The sequence below is a fragment of the Leuresthes tenuis genome, unplaced genomic scaffold, assembly GCF_036924035.1.
Source record: "Leuresthes tenuis unplaced genomic scaffold, fLeuTen1.0.hap1 SCAF_11, whole genome shotgun sequence".
Classification (NCBI taxonomy): domain Eukaryota; kingdom Metazoa; phylum Chordata; class Actinopteri; order Atheriniformes; family Atherinopsidae; genus Leuresthes; species Leuresthes tenuis.
In genome coordinates, this window is record NW_027325365.1 from 23,059,887 (window position 1) to 23,076,259 (window position 16,373).

General features: G+C 41.4%; 4 protein-coding genes across 4 annotated transcripts; 2 read left to right on the top strand and 2 right to left on the bottom strand.

Moving 5' to 3' along the window:
• Positions 1–774: 774 nt before the first annotated feature.
• LOC140317797 (uncharacterized) lies at positions 775–2,294 on the bottom strand. Its single transcript, XM_072395302.1, has 4 exons — positions 2,241–2,294; positions 1,728–1,823; positions 1,518–1,611; positions 775–1,385 (listed from the first exon to the last, which is right to left on the bottom strand). The coding sequence occupies exons 1-4, from the start codon at positions 2,292–2,294 to the stop codon at positions 775–777; spliced, it is 855 nt and encodes a 284-aa protein (XP_072251403.1).
• A 2,389-nt stretch (positions 2,295–4,683) lies between these two features.
• Positions 4,684–5,971, top strand: LOC140318682 (transcription factor HES-7.1-B-like). Its single transcript, XM_072396487.1, has 3 exons — positions 4,684–4,752; positions 4,845–4,940; positions 5,288–5,971. The coding sequence occupies exons 1-3, from the start codon at positions 4,702–4,704 to the stop codon at positions 5,729–5,731; spliced, it is 591 nt and encodes a 196-aa protein (XP_072252588.1). The 5' UTR covers positions 4,684–4,701; the 3' UTR covers positions 5,732–5,971.
• Positions 5,972–9,273: 3,302 nt separating this feature from the next.
• pfdn6 (prefoldin subunit 6) lies at positions 9,274–13,051 on the bottom strand. Its single transcript, XM_072396150.1, has 4 exons — positions 12,875–13,051; positions 12,585–12,655; positions 12,362–12,486; positions 9,274–9,561 (listed from the first exon to the last, which is right to left on the bottom strand). The coding sequence occupies exons 1-4, from the start codon at positions 12,936–12,938 to the stop codon at positions 9,450–9,452; spliced, it is 372 nt and encodes a 123-aa protein (XP_072252251.1). The 5' UTR covers positions 12,939–13,051; the 3' UTR covers positions 9,274–9,449.
• A 568-nt stretch (positions 13,052–13,619) lies between these two features.
• Positions 13,620–16,032, top strand: mmgt1 (membrane magnesium transporter 1). Its single transcript, XM_072396151.1, has 4 exons — positions 13,620–13,862; positions 14,215–14,267; positions 14,393–14,496; positions 15,181–16,032. Exons 1-4 carry the CDS (start codon positions 13,784–13,786, stop codon positions 15,335–15,337), a joined length of 393 nt encoding a protein of 130 aa, XP_072252252.1. The 5' UTR covers positions 13,620–13,783; the 3' UTR covers positions 15,338–16,032.
• Positions 16,033–16,373: the final 341 nt, after the last annotated feature.

Sequence of the window (16,373 nt, forward strand, 5' to 3'; positions counted from 1 at the left end):
AAAAACACTTGACCAAACCCTAATATAACCACCACCGTGTTTCAGAATGGATTAGGTTCAAATACCTACCTGATCCCATGACAGAGAGTGGGATGGATACACTGATTTATTGGGCAAAACTTTACAGTTTCACAAGAAGGGCTCAAAAATTGTACAATTACTACTTACCTCTCCCTAAAGTTCCTCCCATGTGATGATGCCCCCGTTCACATCTTGCTAACATTGTTGCTCAGTGTTCTCCTGATAATAGGCTCATGAAGATTAACATTCGCAAAAGTTGAAGAGGCCTTTAATTGCCTCGAAGAACTCTTAGTTCCTTTGTAACCTTGCAAACTATTCCACTCCATGATCATTGCGTGATCTTAGTTGGACAACCATGCCTGGAAAGGATGAAAGTGGTTTAGATTTAGATGTATTTGTCGAGTCCAAATTCTTCAGAGCAGGTTTTGTTGCTTTTTTCCCATCCTAATTATTGAAAACACCTGACTCGATTTTAGTTTGTAAAGAATTCAGTCATCAAGGCGATATCTATTATTAAAGTTCAAAAGTACACCTAAAGTCTGTCATTGGAGAATGTACAACAAGACAAGAGAGATATGTAGAAACAGAGGGTTTATTAGCTTCAAATACATGATTTATTTATTAAAAAGAATAATACAAAATATGGTTAATATTAATCATATATACACTGTACATTCTGGACATTCTTATGTGCAATTCCAGTTGAATTCCACTAGTTGGCTCTGCTGTCACCTTGTCAGTCTTTGCTTCACATCAAAGCCAGGGTCTCCACGTGGTTGAGGAAGAGCTCGATGCTGACTCCTCCCTGTGTGCTGGGTTTGGTGAGGGTCTTACTGACGTGAGAGGTGGGACGTGAAGGCTAAGCGGGCTTGTGTGAGGAAGTGTTGGTGAGAAACTAAAGAAGGAGGTGTTGGAAGATGGAGGTGACAGGCTTGGGGGGCAGGAGAAGTGACAAGCAAAGGATGGGAAAGGGGGAGAAAACCAGGGGGAGGATGGAGGGGATAGATAGTCGTGGCACGGTGAGGAGCAAGAGAGGGGCTGGAAGGGAGAGTGAGATGGAAAAAGAAACCAGGGAGACCCTTCACTGCTGTCTGACGTGCAAATGGCATCCACAGACGCTGCATCAGGCGTCTCAACGATGTTGTGCGTGAAGTCTGGTTTTGGCTGCCAGCTCTCTGCGTGATGCTTTAGTCCTTCGATCAGGCCTGCTCTCTGTGCCGGGGTTATCTTTTGCATGTAGCTTGTGAGCTGAGCCACACACTGCTGGAACCCTGCAGTCTCAGTGATGAGGTGAGGATGAGCACTGGCTTCTGTGGGACTAAGCTGTAGCAAAGGTGCAGAAGTCCTCATTTGACGAGTCAAGTCTGCAAAGAGTAGAAACAAATATGAGTTAGGGACAAAAAACAGAAAAATGGGGGTGAAATGTTCTTTTTGTGTGTGTGCTTTATGTTTAGATTTAGAAACTTGAAAATAATAAACTCTTATGCTTGACTGACCATCGCTCAAGTTCTTCCTATCTGTCCACTTCTTAAGATATTCCACAGCAAAGTCCAGAATCTCAGCTTTCTCTATTTTAGGATTCTGCAGACGCTTTTGACAATAACAGTTGGAAGGGGAAGAAATACATTTCATCATGGTGGAAATGACTTGTTGTGACATGTTACATGCGAAAGGTGTTAATACGTGATGGTTTTGACTTGACTCACTGCATCTGAGGTAGAACTCAACAGCAAACTTCTCAGCTCTGCAAGACTTTGATTTATCCGATCCCTTCGCTTCTTCTCCACAACTGGCTTTAGAATCTAAAGAAGTAAATCAGCGTGAAACTTATTCAATGTAACAAAAATGCAATATATTCCACATTAATTCCCCTCATTGAAATAATTTATCTCAACAGAAGTTTGAGGTTTCTAGGTTGTTAAAAGATTTTTTTTAAACAACTATTATTATCAGGAATTAAAAAAGGTCCAGCTCAAATAAACCATTAAGCTTACAGTAAATGTTAATCATAAATTAGTTTTAGTTCCTTGAAGATCACAGGTCAGATGGTCCTTTGAACAAGTCTGCATGATGACTTCAACTTGGCAACCCAAGAGCAGGCTTAAAAGTGACCTGGGCTGTAGAGCATTGCAATTATCTCTTGAAGTAAACGAGAAAATAAAAGTCTGGCTCCTTACAGAGTGGTCCCTTGTTAATCGATCAAAGACAGAAGTTCCTACCCTTTTTCTACTCTTGCCATCATCAAGAGTTTGGCTTTGTAGTTTCCTGGTCATGTTGCCGTGTTTGGTCCAAACTTCAACCGCAGAAGTTGAAAAGCCACATCGCCGCCTCTCGGGTCTTATAAGCAGACCGGGCACCCGCCTCTGATTGGTTGGCAGGTGTCAGTGACGACATAAAGGGAAGAACGGGTTTATGATGGCAGCCCAGTTTCAAGAGAAAACTTGTGAAAGGCGACATACTTTTCTTCACATGACCAAAATGTGGCAGTCTCACAATGATAAAAGATCTTTCATTGCATTGTTTTTTTTTATTTTTTTTTTATGGAGAGGTATTCTGGCGACGTGATACAAACATGTAACATTAAACCATATTTTCAAATAGCCAATGTAAGCCCAACCATGTAGAATTATTACCTCACCCAAGTGATCACGAACTGGAAATCGAACGTGGCTGTCTTGTGCACACATTACGTGTGTAATGTGACAGTTTCATTTTTACTGATTCAGAACGTGAATATGCCGCAATTAGCGAAGGAAATGTAGACATGATACATTTACGGGTTTTGAAAAGTGTGGTAATTGTATGACTTTTAAAACTTTTATTGAAAAATTCTATCATTTTGCGCATTTTACAAACTTAGATTATTTTGTTCCCTGTAAACAAACTTAAGATAAATTGATAGATAGATAGATAGATAGATAGATAGATAGATAGATAGATAGATAGATAGATAGATAGATAGATAGATAGATAGATAGATAGATAGATAGATAGATAGATAGATAGATAGATAGATAGATAGATAGATAGATAGATAGATAGATAGATAGATAGATAGATAGATAGATAGATAGATAGATAGATCACTTATCACGCAGTTACGGCAGAACCTTCTGGTTTCTTTTAGCACTTGGTGGAGGATGCGGTGGTGAAGTGAGACCGTGAGAAACGCTCGTGGGAACAGAAATCAAGTGAGAAAGTGAGCAGCTAGGGGCACATTTTATGATGTGTGAGACATCAGCACTTTGCATTATGTGAATTTAGGGAAAGAAAAAAAATTCAGTGTGTCCAATGGTGCTCAAACGGCCTTAGCAAGATTCAGTCAAGCAAAAATATTTCATAGGTTGAAGACAAAAAAAATAAAAAATAAAATCAGATGAAAACAAACAACAAGGTTGCTTCAAAATAACAGGGATGCGGAGCAAATGGGAGAAGCTTCTTTTCTGAATGGGATGAAGTGTGAGGGTGAGTGTTACACCTGAGTGTTAAGTGTGCGCTGACTTCAGGTCAGCTTGGTGCCTCCTGTTCGGACGACCTCACACGCGCTCCTCACACATAAGAAACAGTTGTCGAGGTCACCACAAGTTCCCAAACCTGCCAGCTCCGACTAGTGTGAGTCTCGCTTGAAACTATCTTTGTGTCAGTGTTGCTGATACGCACGAGCAGTCGCGATATTGGAAGTCAACGGTCCATGTCTCTGCGGACAAAGAATTCGTTTTTTAGCCAATTAGCCCATTTCCTTCTCAGGTTCGAGCGCGCGCATAACAAAAGCATATTTGCGGGGCGGGTCAACTTGGCTTAAAACACTTACGCTCGCGCCACATCCTACACGCAAACGCACGCGAACGCGCTGATTTCAGATGTGAATTATCCTAACAAATTGAATATGCTTTTCGGTTACATTTCAGCAACATCATCACGATGACACGCATCACCTTCTGATAAAAGGAGTTTCCCTCCCCGCTGCCATGGCGACCAGCAGTGATCTCTGGGCCTTCACTAATCGCCCCCTCTTTAATTTCAAACGGAAGTATCATTGCCTGTGAAAAGCCACTTAATCTCCACGGGGTGTCCATGATCCGATCATCCCGGTGTTATCCCCACACTTTAGCCTATTATAGGGATCAGGGCGGCCATAAATGCAGTGCGCAGAGCGCCCCTCAACCCAAAGCCCACTTAACTTAACTCTGCAGCCTCTGAGATGATACATAGGCCAGATAAAGAAATAGTCATTCCTGCACAGGGTTCAAGTCAAGAGTCTTGAGGTGCTTACTCACCCACTAGAGATCAATTTAATTTATTCACACAACATAAGCATTTAGGCGTGAAAGAGACAATTTGGAGCAATTTAGCACAGAAAGTGGCCCATTCTTGGAGGTAGTTTTGGTTTATTTAAGGCCCACTTTCAATTTATTTTCTTTAAAAAAAAAACAAATGAACCTTTTTTTGTTTTTAGCAATTTTAAAAACTATACAAACTGTAAATGAGTTGAAATGTATTGCGGGTATTTATCAAATCAGGTTTTTGTAGTCTTCAGGCCGCGCGCTGCTGAGGGAGTGACTGGAGGTGCATCCTGCACGGGGAAGGGGGCGTGGCTATACCCTGGGCTTCAACAACCTGCAAAGAGGACACAAACATTCTGGAAGAGCAACCGAGCCACGAGTCAGAGCGGAGGGCACCATGAAGGGTCTATCTTCACCTGAGTCCCCCAGGAGGAAGACAGTACGAAGGGTAAGCTGTCCCGGAGAAATGAAAGTCGTTTGATGTCTTAGTAAAGTATGTGAGCAATATGTGGTTACATTTTTTTTCTCCCCAACTTCAAGGTGTCCAAGCCCTTGATGGAGAAACGCAGGCGCGAGCGCATCAACCACAGTTTGGAGACGTTGCGACTTCTCATGTTGGAAAACACGCACAATGAGGTGTGTGTGTGTGTGTTATATTGTGTTGTCTGTGGTCATAGTTGACCAATGTCGGTTTTATTGGGGTTTTTTTTTTTCAGCCAGTCAATTTCCAGGCCATAATTTAGCTAACATTAGCATGTGTGGCATGCTAACATTTAGATTTAGTTAGCTCTTAGAGAAAAAATGAGTGATCAGTCTTGTTTTGAAGTTTTACGTGTGAGCTACTATCTGCTTTGGAATAATTAACTTTGGAATTGTTTGAACTTGGTTTAGCACCAAGTGATGCATTACTGTCGGTATCAAGTGACTATTTCTGCTTTTTACACTTTTATTAAGTGATTTGCTGTCATATATTCTCAACATAGAAATTAAAGAATCCAAAGGTGGAGAAAGCCGAGATCCTGGAGAGCGTGGTGGAATTCCTTAAGACGGAAAAGGACACAGAGATGGGTCATCAGGCCGTGAGACCGAGCTGCCCACGCCAGCACAACTACCGTGAAGGCATGAGGTCCTGCCTGCTGAGAGTGAGCCAGTTCATAGCCACCAAGAGCCAGGAGTTAGAGGACACCAGCGGCGATCCAGTCCAGGCCTCCTTTGTGCTTACCGAGCCTCAGATGCTCCCCGCCTCCCCTGGGAGCGTCCACAAGTCGCCGGTGCCCGCTCCTGTTGGTGACCCAGCTGCTCTGTCTCCTCAGCATCGCCTCACGCAGCGCGATGACCTCCACAGTGACACCAGGAAGATGTTCTCTTCCTCAGCAGACCCATCGCACCTCACTGATCCCGTATGGAGACCCTGGCCTCAGTGTTAGGGTTTATTTGAAATAAACATGTGTTGGCAACTCTAAATACCAACCAACTGTAAATGTGTATTTCTAATTGTACAGCCAGAATTTATTTGTACAGTTAAGACATTTCATGACACTCCTCACATGGAAGATTATGTTTTCCACTTAAGTGAGACTCTTGCAAATGTTTCTGTTTTCCCGGGAATGAATATGGGACGTTTTCAGGCGAGTGTGCCTGCACATAGTATTTTTTTTTTTTTTTTTTTTTTTTGTACTAATGTTTATCTGGTGTTGCTGAAGACCATGTCATTAAATGCTTCCTCTACTTTGATTTCCACAGGGCTGCTGGTGTATTTTTGCTTTGCTCTGATATGTACACAGTCAAGGCTTGCTGTTGAAAACCTTTCTTTCTTTGGTATTTGAATTTCACTTTGAATTCTGTCCCCGTTTTCAATAAAAGCACAATTTCCTGACCTTCCTAGATACTCAGAGTGGCCTATTTGCTGTGCGAATAGCATGTACTTGGATGACTTGCAGCCACACTGGCTGAGAAAGGAGAACCATCTGTGGGATACTTAGCACATACTCCATCCAGGCTGGACAGCAGTTATGACACCTATTGAAATGTTGATAGGAGGCCTGTTGTTTCTATGATGTTCAGAGCAGTTTTTCACATGTAGAACAGTTAATGATTGTCATCATTCGCACTTGTTCAGACTCCAGACTGCTTCCGGTGAGGCTGCATCCAATCTACAAAATGTGCCCTACAAAGCTAGATAAAGAATTAGTTTTAGTTAGTTTGAACTGGAAGTGTGTGTGGTTAAAACGCACACCTCCTTCCAATTGGTCTAATTTACTTTCATTTCAATTCACATGAATTACATATGCACTGGAGACTCTTTGGTGCATTTGTTGTAGATGATTTCTATCACGTTGCACACAGTGGCCCTTGTACGTAATATTAAGAGACTTTAACTCAACTTTAACTCAAGTACTGAATGTGAGTTCATAATCTGGGCTCCTGCACACCATTTTCTGTCCTGATGGCACTGCACAGCATTTCTGTGCAAAAATACTGTACTTTTTACTTCTTTACAAACTTGAGTTTTATGGCAAAATGTATGAAGTGACACGATATGAAACTAATGTGCCACAGATTGAACTGTAACAAGTGGAGTGACCTTTGAATGGATCTAAGATGACTTGGTAACTGTTTTAGTAATTGTTTAAATGTTTCATGCAGAAAATATATATATATGTATATATCAGATTCCTGTTTTTCCTAATGTGCAAATTAGCTTATTTTATTCTATTTTTCATTTTCAGCTGTCTTTAATGTTTTCCACTTGGGAATAATCTTTCTCACTGTAGAATGATAGAATTCAAATAGTTTGACAATGACCAGATAATCCATCCCATATTGATGTGAGATCATGGCTGATGTCTTTCCTCCTTGGTGTCGTGTTAACAAACACCCGAATGCTCCAGACCAGCCAACTGACAAAAGCTTTTGTAGAGGTGCTCACACTGATTATTTGATCAGCAGCATTAGTTGCTACATACCCTCCTAATGCTCATGAAAGTAGCGTGTGGACTTTTTGTTCTTTATACTCTGCTTTTGCACATTTTTTAATGTGCTTTGTGTCACTGTTAATATTTTTAAACACACATTTTGTCTTTTCAACACTACATCTGCTAGAGCAGATGATTTTCAGACACAAAGGACATTAACTGACATTAATGATTAAAAGTCATGGAAGCTTCTAGAAATCTCTTTCATTTATCCACTAATGTGTTACATTTTACATTAGAAATGTGGTTTACAGGAATAACATGGACAAATTCCAGTAAGTTTTATGTTTCATGTCCAGCAGACCGAGCTTGCAGCCTTTTATATCAGCAATAAGAATAATTAAACACAATGTAGTGGAATGCACAGTGTTTAGGTGACTGACTGCTATCTGTTAAACTATCGTTCAAGTGAACACGACTCAAGTTGGAAAAGACTATGGTTCTCTCGGCGTAATAAAACACCACGAAACTGTGTGAAAAACACGTTTTATACTAGGAGTCGCAGGCTCAAAGATACCTTTACTTACAACTTGATCAGAAATTACATACAGACTGCAGAATCTGCCTCTCCGCCTGTTGTGCGCGCTCCCGACACCAGGGGAACAGATCATTTCAGGGGAACAGAATTTTGCACAATACCTGCAAATGCTCTTTCAAAATTGAGGACGCGAAAATATCAATTCTGTGCCTTTTTCAACTAAAACACACCCCTGACCACATTGAAAATTCTCGTGCCTCATTGATCATCTTGATGGCCTTTGGTTGGTCTTCTAGAATACATGAAGGCGGTTTGAAAACCTCTTGTATCAAAGGAGGTGTTAGTCCCGCTGGGCTGACCCCTGGACAGGATGCTCCTTTGTACGCTTTTAAGCTTTAACCCCACGAAGAAAAAGCCCACACAGGACTAAGTAAATCGATTAAAGGTGGAATCAGATTAGAACAGCATCTGGCTAAATGCTAAACTCAGGTCCAGTGGAAGCTTTGTCTTAAGTGTGAAATGGATACAGAATGAGGATTAATCTCGATGTTTTTTCCTTAACTCGTTTACCCAAGAGATAAAGAAGGAAGCAAACAACAGAAACATGCGCAAATATGTCAGGGATCGAGGAGCAAATATCCTAAAGTGCAGACGAACTCGTGCACACGCTGTTAAACATTTAAATCAGCAGCTGGCGATGCAAACGTGTTGGCTGTTCCCACGCCGGCACGAGCAAAAGAAAGGCGAAGTGATGAAACGCCTTTTGGCCTCATCCATAAACCATGTCTGCAGTTCCCACCATGAATCCTCATATATGTGTGTCATAATACCGTTAGTACCTACAGAAACCAGTTATTGCAAAGTTTATCTGGGGACGAAGAGCTTAAAAGCGTCGTTTTCTGGGCCCTGCATAGCTGTAAGTGGGCTATAGATCAGTTACAAAGTGTCACGCCTCTATCAATCCGTTTATAAGCTGACGTCCCAAACACACCGAGCTACAGGACCGACTTTCACGAGACAACAGATTTTCGCCGCTAACTGTAACATGTGCGGACCAAAAGGAGCAAGCAAAGGCCACGTGTCGACCAGCTTTACAACCCGACTCTGGATAGTTTAGAAACATCGCACCTCAGGGTGTTAATGGGTCTGCTGCCACACGTGCGCCACAAAGCAACGTCTGCGGCCTGTAAAGTCTTTCTTCTGTGTGCGGGAGCGAGCTTTCATCAAGAGTAAACTTCTAATGCGATTACCACCGACGGACCTTTTATGTTTGGGCGCTTTATGTGTTGCTTTTGGTATCTTTGGTACTTAGTTTTTTGATAGTTGGTGCAGTCACTGGCCGCCACTGCTGTGTAGAGGGCGGCTGCTTTATGTGAACAAAGCTTCATCTCTGCTTTTTTTAACACTGAGGTGGGGGTGGGGGGGCAGAGACTGGACAACATCTGCTCCAGTGGCAACCAGTATTTAAAGCAAATGTTCTTCTCCTCAAAAGAAGGGAAAAAACAACAACTGAGCATTCATGAAAAACATGTTTATTAGTAACAAGGCAAAAGTCACAGTATTAACACTGTAATTTAAAGACAAGATACAAGCAGAATTTACTCAGCCCCGTGTAGCAGGTTTACATCATATCATCAGCTTCCACTGTGTGTAAGGATGTGTGCAGGTGATCGGGTCACTTGATCTGAATTTTCAACGAGCGAGGCCCTGAGCTTTCTGAAACTCCTGCTGTAAACTAGCCAGGACCTCTCGATGCTTTTCAGATTTCTTCTCCATTTCTTTCAGGAGTGTATCGTATCTCTGACTGCAAAAGGACAAAACAAAAGAATGAATGAAGACGAGTACAACACAATCACTCATATGTATATACACAGGGTAGGAGAGGGAACAAGTGTAAACACTGGTGATTTTTTTTGTTTCGTTCGGCCCCAGGTTCGCAACTTTTAAAGCAATTACAAATAAATAAGAAATGCGTCTCAAGCCAACTAGGTCTTGCCAACTCAGAAACATGGAAAATGCTGTTTATTCTGAGCATCAGATTTGCATCAGATTTCATGAATAGAACCACTTCAAGGAGTGGGAAGAGGTGACGACTGCATTTCCCACACCAACACCAAAAAACCGGTAGGGCTTAGTCACTATGGGGTCATATAACCCAACACTTAGGTGGACTATTCCTACATGAGGGTAGCCACAAGGTTTCTCACCCTCTCATTTGTCCCCACACTTCTAGTGACCTTTCATCACACGTGATGAGCTGGCCCATCTGGCATTTACAAGAAATGCCAGAATATCAAAGCATCTTAATGTACATATAGTTGAATAATGAAAAATGTGAATGAATAAATGACTTTTGTTGGCACCAATACCACACAGCACTCATTAATACAGAACCCCCAACTTTAATGTGGATTTTCTGCTGCCACTTCTGAGGCCCCAAACATGTCCACTCTAAAATACATGTCTACATGTTAGAGTGTTTTGCTACCACTTGGGAGCAGACTCAATAATATGTGGAAGGATCTAAGCTGTGGGCTGCTCTTAGTTGTGTGTTAGTGCTGTTGTTAGTCCTTAGTTTGGCTCTGTTGTGGAAAAGATAGAAGTCTAAGTGGACAAAGATTTGCTTTGTGTTGGACTGAATCTAAGTGCAAAAAACTGAGGATTGCCTAGTGCAACGGTTGTCTGAGCTATTCACCTGTACTCCTTTGCTTTTTAAAAGGTCTTTAGCGCTTCGTCCTCTATGTTGTGAAATCACTTGTTATCATCCCTTAGTTAGCTCTAGCCAGCTCGGCTAACTTTCAACCCATAGGATGTGTGTTGTTAACTTCATCAAGGACAGCATGTCTGTCTGTCAGCGATTAAACAGTGGCAAACTGCAGGGGATGAGAGCGCTGCATACAGGTATCTCTGTCAAGGTATAAACGTGGCCTTATACAGTATTGTCAACTTAAAATAGGCATTTGGCCCGCCGTAGAGAAACTGTTTGGTTTCTCTAGAAACGTGAGTGTCATGATTGATGACCAACTGACCTTTAAAGATCATGTTGCCTCCATTGCTCACTCTATTTCTACACTGTCACCTCTGACAGAGCCTGACTAGTGGTTTTCCTTCTTTGTAGCTCATTGTTAGCTTTGATATTAGCGGTATTGTTATATCCTCCCTTGTAAGTCGCTTTGGGTAAAATGCCAAATGCATAAACCCTGTCCCTTCAGGGATGCCATACTAATAAAGTTTGTGCAAAACAGTGGAGGGACAACGCGGGTTATCCACATTTTCTTTGGACATTATTTGCTTGTTTAAGGTAGAGAAAATACAAGTAGACTTATTTTCACTTGTTTCTACACTAAGAAATATTTTAAAACTGAAAATCTGGTGGCAGATGTCTAAATGTTACACACCGTCACTCTAAATGTTAAAATTAACATATTCATCTCCATCTCACATTTTCTAACAATGCTGTAAACTTGGGATGCAAGCCACTGGATATTTGCCAATATCCAATATACTGATATTTCAATTGAAAGCCTTCATTGGCTGATATCATTGTACATCCAGACCAAAAAGTCCAAATTAATTAATTTCACAAATCCCTGTTGTGAAGTCTCTCAGGGAAGGTATAGATTGCACCAGTTATGCTGTCTGTATGGTGGGATTTTGCATTTTATTATTCTTAAAGATGCTTTAAACCAAATTTAAACCTGTACATAGAATATCTTTCTGCCTCTATGACACTTTCTTAACATGCAGGGTGTCATGCAAAACCATTAAAAATGATCCTTTCCTGGCCCATATTGGAAGAGATTAGTGCTCTCAGATGCTCTAAATAGGCAGTAATGTGTCTCGTGTATAGCTTGGGGCTTCATTTAGATAGACAGAAGCAATAATTTGTGTTTTTTGTGTGAGTTAGGCAGAAAAAAAAACACATCTTAGCAGTTATGGATGACGCTTTACTTTGAAGTGAATATAATTTTCAAGCCAAGTTTAGACTTGATTTGAGTGGATTTCCTGTAGGTCACATAAAGACACTGGGACACGTGCATCCGAGCTTTAAGTGAATTGTGTGATGTATCAATTTCAAAGAGGAGGAGTCTTTTCTGTTGAAAGCAGTATGTATTGTACAGTCTAGAAAAAAAGTAAATACATCAGTGCTCTTTGTTCAAGGGTTAACCATTTCTTTTAAGAAAAGAAGTGAATAGAGGCTCTGTCATTTCAAACTAATTCAATAGACAGATTTTAATGCAGCTTTGCTTGTCAAACCACTACTCTGATCATGGAGAGTATTTTAAATGTAAAAAAAGTAAAAAATGTTGCTTCTCTCCTCTGGTCCATGTCTGATCTGGACTAAACTCTGATTTGTTTCTGCATCATATGACGGCAATTCACAAGGCACGGCCCACTGGGTTAATCTCACCTGGTCGCAGATGCTGAATTTACAAATGGGATTCCTAAAACCCATTTAAGCACTTGTTTCTCCAAATGCTCAGTAGAATTCTTTTTGTTGTAAACATAATGCAAAAGCTGGTCGGATCATTTTAGTACGTCACCTGTGCGGATGGAGGGACTATAGGAATAAGCACTGTGCAGTGAAGAGAAGTTTGTCTTACATTTCTCCGTTGATATACTCCAGTCTTTTTGCGACCGTGGCTTTGGCCTCTTCCATGTCTTGCTTCACTAACACAGGACCAATAAGCTTGTAAACGGTGTTTGGGGTGTCCAGCATATCGAGCTCCTGGAAACAGAATTCATGCCTGTAATAACACAACACTACACACTCTCATATCAGTGGAGGAAATGTGCTCACATGACAGAAAAGGTGATCTGAGTTACCTCTTTAACAATGGTGTTTTCTGTCAGCTGCGTCTCCAGCTTCTGTCTGGCTGACATGCTCTTGCTAACATCTGAACAACAAAGTCATTATCCGGTGAGTAAAGATGTTTCTGATATTTCTTTTTTCCTCTTATCAATATAGTGACATATTGTTGCGTCAAAACACACACACACATTAAAACCAAATAAATTAAAAGACAATTTAATGTGGAGCGTATTCTCCTAATATGGTAAATTAGCTCGATACAACATGGCACATGAGAACCCCTACTAAGCAAATAGGAACCCACCTTTCTGCATCTGTGTGTACTTCTCTAATTCTGCTTTCAATTTCTTTTGAATGGCCTCTGCCATATTTGTGTTTTTTTTTTCTCAAAAACACTGTAAGCTGACTTGTGTATTTAGGAATCGAAGAGCTAGCTGTACAACATGAGAGCTACGTGTTTGCTAACAGGAAGAGGCAGCAAAGAAAACGGATGTTATGCTAGATTCTCTGAACACTACAAAACTCGGAATTTCTAATTTTCTATCAGATCATGTCTAAGGAAATGCCATTATAGACAGGATATTCACTCGGCAAGTCATGTATCTGAACTCAGGCTTAAACATTTTAAGCCATGCTCTATAATGGTAGTTTGCGTAGTACGTGCAAAATCAATTATTATTCTTGATCCATTAAAATATTTAACTACTTTCATTTAGTCACCTGTTGATTTCTTCGGACTCTTTCGAACATCTGTTCGGTTTTCAAATATCATACATTTTGTCCCCACCGAGGATAAAAACAATTCAGCAGAGGGTAGGACGTGTAAACCGGAGGGGGGAAAATCCCCACCATCCCCACCGGCAAATCGCACCCTGGTGTTATCAAAGACGTACAGCTCAAGTACAGAGATAGAACACTATTAATTTCGAGTTAAGCCAAGTTTCCGAGGTAACACGAATGCAACATTAGCCCATCCTTTCAAAGTGACAGCTCTTTAATAACGTCCTATGTTCGTGAAAACTAAAGTGCACGGGAAGGCAAATAAAAAAATATTTTGCTCACATTGAAGTTTCTAAATTGATATGTAATTAATTAAAAAGTATTCTAGTCACTTGGATTCAGTTGGTGTTAAATTTTGACGCAGTCGTAGTTGCGGCAGTTTACGACATTGTGTTGCGACGCTGCACACAGCTCATCTGCGCTCTGGCTCGAAATGGCTTCGTCGTTTTGGAAAGGTGTTGTCGGTATTGGACTTTTTGCCTTAGCCCATGCAGCTTTCTCGGCGGCACAACGTGAGTCTCGGTGCAAAGAGTGAAGACACACGTCTCAATAGCTCAATTAGATCCAGGCAGTCTGTGTTTTCGCCTGGCAGGTCGATAAAACAGCCGGTTGGGCCTCTCCGTCCAGCAGCGAGCTAACAGGGTGCTAGAGCAGCTTAGCTCCGCTTTGAGTTAGTCTCTGGGGCGAAATACATAAATCTTCCATCAATGGCCAAGATATGTTACGTTTAGTGTTACTAATACAGTGGGATATTTGAATAACAGCCTGTTGATAATAGAATACATCTAATTAAATTGACATTAGCTGGTAGCTAACAGTGCCGTGGTGTTTCTTGCTGTCACTAAATTTGAACTCTCCCATCAGATCGGTCATACATGCGGCTCACAGAGAAGGAGCACGAGACGTTACCGATTGACGTGAGTAACTTCTCTGATCCACTCTGATGCTAATTTCTGCTGTTAGTTATTTAAATTTTTTTCCCACAACAACCATTAAATAATTGTGCGTCTCCTCCATCGCCACCGTTTCCCCTCCGTTACAGATTGTATTGCAGACCTTATTATCGTTTGTGATGACTTGCTATGGGATTGTCCACATTGCTGGAGAGTTCAAAGACATGGACGCTTCTTCGGAGCTGAAAAACAAGTGAGTGTTTTCACCATCCTTCCCTTGATACTGTAGCATTTATAGTAACCTCACTGTGGATCTGTTCCCACTGAGGCTGGATTTCCACAGGGTGATGTTATTTGTCAGATTTGAGATGTTGAGCTCCTTCTCCATTTTGTGCCTTTTGCACAGCTACAATTAACATTTTTTTTTAAAGAAAAGGGTAAAATTGAATACGTACCTATTTAATTAATAGACGATAACCTATTTAACTAAGGCAAAATTGTGTATTTGGTCACTTACATACTGGGGGAAATGACCAGTAACTGCTGGTCAGCTCTGGCACGTCATTTCGGAGCAGTTTTCACCTCATTCCTGAGGACAGAAGGGTCTCAAATCTGGGATTTTTGTGGCATTCCTGACATAAACTGCTTGCTTTAGGTCAGGGATGTCCACGTCCGGTCCTCGAGGGCCGCTGTCCTGCAGGGTTTAGGTGTTTCCCTGCTTCAACACGCCTAATTCAGATCAGTGCATCATTAGCAGGCTTGTGCAGAACTTAATCTTTTGAAGAGATCCATTTCATCTGAATCAGTAAGAGCTCTTCGTGCACACCTCACAGGAAGAGTTAATCAGGACTTGCATGCGGCCTTCATGCTCAATCCATCTGCGAGGTGGGTCCAGTTCCAGTGCTTTTCGTAACTATCCCCCTTTTCCCCTCCCCAGAACATTCGACACACTGAGGAACCACCCGTCCTTTTACCTTTTCAATCACCGAGGTCGAGTGCTGTTCCGCACGCCGGAGGAGGAGCCCTCCTCTGTACGCAACCAGCAGGCTCTTCCCAATCCCATACGGCTACGCAAGCTGGAGCATTTGCACTGAGACTGGCCTTTCCTGCCTGTAACATCGTCATCAGTCAGATAGGTTTTGTTTTTGTTAGACAGAGGATGGAAACTGAGAATTCATCTTCCTCCACTTTGATTTTTATTTGTAAATAAACTAATAAGCTGTCCAGACATGCATCTCTGTCCATAAAGTGGTTCCCACCATATTCAACATTGACTGTGCCAACCCTTCATTCTTTTTTTCAAGCAGATTTGTTTGTACATACGGTCTGTAATCGCTTTGGAGTCTTAAAATATTGAGACGTTTGCCCCCTTTTGTCCCTTCTGAACTGCGTTGGGATATTGCTGTCCTTTGTATATCTTTTGTATGAGGGGGTATAACAAAACCTGTTTTGTTTCATTTAAACCGTACATCACAGTCTCCAGCAGGCAAAAGTGTAACCGATGAGTTTTATTGTATGAAACAGAGGACTCTTTATGTTCGCCGATGACTTCCTGGAGGCAGAAAGGCTCTGCGCTTCCTGTATGAAAGAAAATGGTTGGGTTTCATGCCACAGGAAGTCAGCTCAAGTGGAGAAGTGAGAGCAGGACACGTTAGACTGCCATTCTAATGATGCTGTGAACACTAAACTGAAAGGAATGGTACATTTATCTGGGTGACTTTAGTTTTTCCTCCATTTTGTTAAGATTCAACAGATTGTTTTTAATTTAATAAAAGTCATACTGATTTTACAGTGTGTGTATATCTCTTCTTTTCTCCTGCATTGCAGCTCATAGGCAGGCCTAATTATTGCTTCTTCTGCCAAAAGTATTTCAGATGAAAGGTTCATAGATAGGTCATTGTCCTTTGGAAGAAAGAAAATGCAGATACCCAAATCCCTGTCACAGTGGGATGTTCTGTGACCTTGATGCAGGATTGCTGCATCCGAACTACCAGCTGATGAAATCACCTGCAGGTGGGTATGTTGGACACTAGGTGGCAGTGCAGGCTGAGAAAGCAGGTCAGGCATGTCATCTGTTTCAGTTTAAAGTGCTTCCTTTTGAAGTGAGCAATAAATAAAAGCACTAACACA